Here is a 5,000-nt window from a genome sequence, read left to right as displayed (position 1 = left end):
AGAGGAGAAAAAAGGAGAAAAAGAGCAAACACAAGTATGCTGCTGCTGCTGCTGCTGCTGCTGCTGTTGCTGCTGCTGTTGCTGCTGCTGTTGCTGCTGCTGCTGTTGCTGCTGCTGTTACTTTTGCCGTTGCTGCTCTTGCTGCCGTCTCTTGCTGCAGCCCTCGCAGCTCTGTCCCTCCTCTCGCTGCTACTAGTGATGCTCGTGCTGCTGCTGCTGTGGCTGCTGCTGCTGTTGCTGCTGCTGCTGCTCCTCCTTCGTGCTGCTGCTTCTCTTTATCTTGCTGCTGCTGCTGTTGCTGCTCTTTTATCTGTAGGAGCCACAAGAAGAAGAAACGCAGCCACTAGGCCTGCAGGCCGCGCTGGCCAGCTATCTAGCTGGCTAGCTATCCAGCTAGCTAGCTGGCTAGCTAGCTAGATGGCCAGCTAGCTAGCCAGCTAGCCAGCTAGCCAGCTAGCTAGCTGGCTAGCTAGCTGACTATCAGGGAAATTGTTTAGACGCATGCGCTTCTTGCTTCACCATCCTCCTGGCTAGCCAACCAGTTCCTATCCTGGCTAGCTAGCTAGCTAGCCAGCTAGCTACTGGCCCAGCTAGCTGGCTAGCCAGCTAGCTGCTCTGGCTGACTAGCTAGCTATGGCGTTTTTGTCTCGGGTGAAGTGCGCAACCCAACAGGTATCCATGCAAAAGGCTAGCGAGCTAGCTAGCTAGCTAGCTAGCTAGCTAGCTAGCCACCTAGCTAGCTGGCTAAGGTGGGGGTCCGCTTGGACGGCCGGTGCTGCAGCACAGCTAGCTGCAGCTAGCTGCAGCTAGCTGCAGCTAGCTGCTGGGCCAGAGAGCTGCGCGCTGCCGCCCCCAGTTGCTGGCTAGCTGCTCAGGTAGCTGCTGAGCCAGCCAGCTGGCTAGCCGTGTGGCTAGCCAGCTAGCCATCCAGCTAGCCATCCGGCTGGCTCGCTAGCTAGCCAGCCATCCAGCCAGCTAGCCAGCTAGCCAGCTGGCTAGCCAGCCGGGGAGCCAGCTCGCTGGCTAGCTAGCCAGCTAGCTAGCTAGCCAGCTGGCTAGCTAGCCAGCTAGCTAGCTGGCTAGCTAGCTAGCTGGCTCTGCTGTTGCTGCCGCTTCTTTGGCAGACAGATGTGAGTCTTGAATTCGGTGTACAGACAGCGCAGAAGAACAAACTTTCAAATTGTGGTTTTGGAGGCTGAAGTGTTTTTTAAATCATTTTTTTGCATTTTTTTAATTCTTTTTTCCAAATTTGCGACTCTAATTCTCCTGCTGCTTCTGGAATTTGATTTGCTGCTGCTGCCGCGTTTATTTGCATGCAAACGCGCTCTTTTTTGCGGTGTACGTACACCCCAGAAGGTGACCTTAGGCCAGCTTCTGGGGTGTACGTACACCTCAGAAAGGCTGGTTCTTTTGTTTTGTTTGAAATAATAAATTATTTATTAAATTACTTTTATTATTATTATAGTTATTTATATTTAATTTAAAATGATTGCATTTATTTCTCTCCTTCCACTTGCCGCCTCACACTCTGAGGTGTCCATACACCCCAAACCCACGAACGGCGGACCGCCGAAGCCTCCAAACAAATATCTTTCATCACTTTTTTTCTTTTTCTTTTTTTAATTCATTATTTTCCACAAAAAAGACACACTATCTAACCCTAGCTTGCTTCGAGCCAGCCAGATCTTCTTTGGGGGGCCCCGGGGGCCCCTTGGGGCCCCAGAGGGTCACAGGGGCCCCCCCGTTTTGTTTATTTGCTTTAATTAAGTCCAGGCCAGTACTTGGTGCTGTTAGAGCATAAAAGTCAAGGCTATTCCCCCCCACCAAACCCTAAACCCTAAACCCTAAACCCTAAAAGCAGGGCCCTACAGAGAAGGCCCTAATGAGGGTCTGGCTGGGGGCCCCCGGGCCCCACAGGAGGGCCCCACTTGGGGGCCCCCCCTGGCGCCTATTGCTGCTGCAGTACCCTAATGGCTCTTCTGTACCCTTGGGGGGCCCCCGGGGGCCCCCCTCTGAGCCAAAGGGGCCCCCCGTCGCAGCAAGCTGCTGCACCTGCCTCAGCAGCAGCAGCAGCAGCAGCAGCAGCAGCAGGGCAAAGAGCAGCAGCGGGAGCAGGAGCGGGTTGGGCGCCGTATCTCGCCGCCCTTTCAGCAGCAGCAGCAGCAGCAGCAGCAGCAGCAGCAGCAGCAGCAGCAGCAGCAGCAGGCTTGTGGTGTTTGGCCAGCTGCGGGGCCGCTGGTTTGCTGCTTATAAACCCCCCGGCTGGTCTGTGGGGCCCCACAGGGGGGCCCCCAGTCTGTGGGGGGCCCTGCGGGATTCGCTGCTGCGGCAGTCCTTATGTGCTTCGGAGGCAGCAGCAGCAGCAGCAGCAGCAGCAGCAGCGGGCCCCGGCGCAGCAGCAGCAGCAGCAGCAGCAACGCTCGAAGCTGCTGCAGCAAAAGGCCTCTTCTTCCCCTTGCCCGAGCTGCCGCTGCAGGCCCAGGGACTTGTCTTAGTTGCTACAGATGAAGCAGCAAATTTGTCTTTTCGTAATCTGATGCTGCTGCTGCTGCTGCTGCTGCTGCTGCTGCTGCTGCTGCTGCTGCTGCTGCTGCTGCTGCTGCTGCTGCTGTTGGGGGCAGCTCGCTGCTGCGGCGAGTGCTGCCACCGGCGCTGCCGCGCCGTGCAACTCTGCTGCTGCCGCTGCTGCTGCTGCTGCTGCTGCGGGAGAAGACACAGCAGCAGAACCTGCTGCTGCTTTTGCTGCTGCTGCTGCTGCTGCTGCTGCTGCAGGTCGTCTCTTTTCAAGGGGACAAATCCATCAAGAATATCATGTCCTTACAGACATTTCCAAAGTCACTTCAAGACCCCTTGAGGCCCCCCTTGGGGGGCCCCCCGAAGGGCCCCCCGAGGGGCCCCCCGAGGGGCCCCCCGAGGGGCCCCCCGAGGGGCCCCCCGAGGGGCCCCCCGTGGGGCCCCTGATGGGTCTCCCCTACTTCAGCCCGCCCCCCATTGCCTGGCAGCACCGGTGGGGCCCCCAGCAGCAGCAGCAGCAGCAGCAGCAGCAGCAGCAGCAGCAGCAGCAGCAGCAGCAAAGGGCCCTCCGCCGGCGCAGGGGGGCCCCCTGGCTGCCTGCAAGCTGCTGCCTCTCCTTGGGGGCCCCCTGGGGGCCCCCCCAAACCCTAGAAGAGGGTTTGGGGCCCCTGCTGCAGCAAGGGTTTTTGTGCAGCGAATTGGCCCGGGGGCCCCACCAGCTGAGAAGGGGGGCCCCCCTAGCAGCAGAAGTCCAGGGGGGCCCCCCTGGACCCCAGCAGCAACTAAGGGGGCCCTTGGGGGCCCCCCAAGGGGCCCCCCAAGGGGCCCCCCAAGGGGCCCCCCAAGGGGCCCCCCAAGGGGCCCCTCAAGGGGCCCCCCAAGGGGCCCCTCAAGGGGGCCCCCAAGGGGCCCCTCAAGGGGCCCCCCAGGGGGGCCCCCCGAGCGGAAGAGAGGCGCGGCAGTTTGCTGCTGGGGTGTCTGTACCCTCTGCGCTAAGCTGCTGGGTTGCCAAGGTGGAAGGGCGAAATGTTGCACAGCGAAGTCAACAAACTGTTCACCAACGCGGGGGTGTTTCCCGCGCCCTGCATAAACCCTAAACCCTAAACCCTAAACCCTAAACCCTAAACCCTAAACCCTAAACCCTAAACCCTAAACCCCCAACCCTAAACCCTAAACCCTAAACCCTAAACCCTAAACCCTAAACCCTAAACCCTAAACCCTAAACCCTTGACACTGCTCCTTAAACCCCAGAGCTGCGGCCCTAAACGATACAAGGAAGCGACAGCTTGGCCTTGGCACTTGCTGCTGCTGCTGCTGCAGAATTAGCTGCTGCCGCTGCTGCTGCCGCCAGGACATCAGTTGCTGCTGTTGCTGCTGCTGCCGCACGAGCTGCTGCTGCTGCTGCTGCTGCTGCTGCTGTGCATGCAGAGCCGCGCTCTGGCCGTGGGGGCCCCCCGCTGGGGGCCCCCCGGGCGCCCCAGCAAAGTCTTTTATTCCCTTTTGGGTTTGGGGCCCCAGGGGCTGGGCCTGGGGGGCCCCCCAGGGGGGCCCCCCAGGCTTTGTGGCCTCTACAGGGTCACCTGTGGGGGCCCCCAGGAGATCCGGGTAAGACTGAGGGGCCCCCAGACCCTGCGGGGGCCCCCTGTGCATGCAGTTAGACCCTGGGGGCCCCCTAAGCTGAGGGGCACTAAAAGGGGCCCCCAACGCATGCATGCAGGGCCCAAGGGGCCCCCATGGGGGCCCCTAAGCTGGCCATTTGGGGGGCCCCATGGGGGCCCCCAGGGGGCCCCCATGGGGGCCCCCTGGGCCCCCTTTGGGTGTGCTGCAGTCAGGGCCCCAGTAGGGGGGCCCCCGGGGGGCCCCCTTTTGTGAGGGGGGCCCCTAATGGGGGCCCTGCTGCTGAGGGGGGTCCCCAATGTGACATTGCTTTGCATGCGTTTGCTGCAGGTGCAGTTTGCTGCTGCCGGCTGTCCTATTGCGAACGACGAAACATACAGCAGCAGCAGCAGCAGCAGCAGCAGCAGCGGCAGCAGCAGCAGCAGCAGCAGCTGCAGCAGCAGCAGCAGCAGCATCCCTGAAGACCCGTATGGGTACCAGACTGTGGACCTCGAGCAGCAGCAGGAAGACCCTCCACTGGCAGAGACGGAGGCTGCTGCTGCTGCTGCAGAGCCGTTCCCTTGTGCTTTTACTATCACGCGGGCAGCAGGGCAGCAGCATGAGCAGCAGCAGCAGCAGCAGCAGCAGCAGGAAATGATGCAAGAGGAGTTTGCTGCAGCAGCAGCTGAGACTGCGTTTGAGGGAGACCCATGCAGCAGCACTGACGTCGTCACCGTCAGCAGCAGCAGCAGCAGCAGCAGCAGCAGCAGCAGCAGCAGCAGCAGCAGCAGCAGCAGCGACGCAATTCCCCGCTGCAGCTCTTTGGGCCTTCAACTTTGTTACTTGTCTTTTCCAGACCCTTTAAACCCAAACTCAGGCAGCAGATTTGA

The 5,000-nt window shown here is 60.7% G+C and overlaps 1 protein-coding gene across 1 annotated transcript in view; it reads left to right on the top strand.

Annotated features, from left to right (window-relative positions):
* Window positions 1-1,882: 1,882 nt before the first annotated feature.
* Window positions 1,883-5,000, top strand: part of ENH_00052710 (hypothetical protein, conserved) — a gene marked incomplete at both ends in the record, with an annotated part of 3,152 nt that continues 34 nt past the window's right edge. Inside the window, 4 exons of the mRNA XM_013581460.1 lie at window positions 1,883-2,528; window positions 2,773-3,527; window positions 3,943-4,119; window positions 4,462-5,000. The exon at window positions 4,462-5,000 is cut by the window's right edge and continues 34 nt beyond it. Of these exons, the coding sequence (XP_013436914.1) occupies window positions 1,883-2,528; window positions 2,773-3,527; window positions 3,943-4,119; window positions 4,462-5,000 (2,117 nt within the window). The remainder of the gene's footprint in view (window positions 2,529-2,772; window positions 3,528-3,942; window positions 4,120-4,461) is intronic.

This window comes from Eimeria necatrix, genomic scaffold (assembly GCF_000499385.1).
Source record: "Eimeria necatrix Houghton genomic scaffold, Enh_scaff420, whole genome shotgun sequence".
Lineage (NCBI taxonomy): Eukaryota > Apicomplexa > Conoidasida > Eucoccidiorida > Eimeriidae > Eimeria > Eimeria necatrix.
The sequence above is the reverse complement of the archived record's forward strand: the minus strand, read 5'-3'. Positions and strand labels throughout refer to the sequence as shown.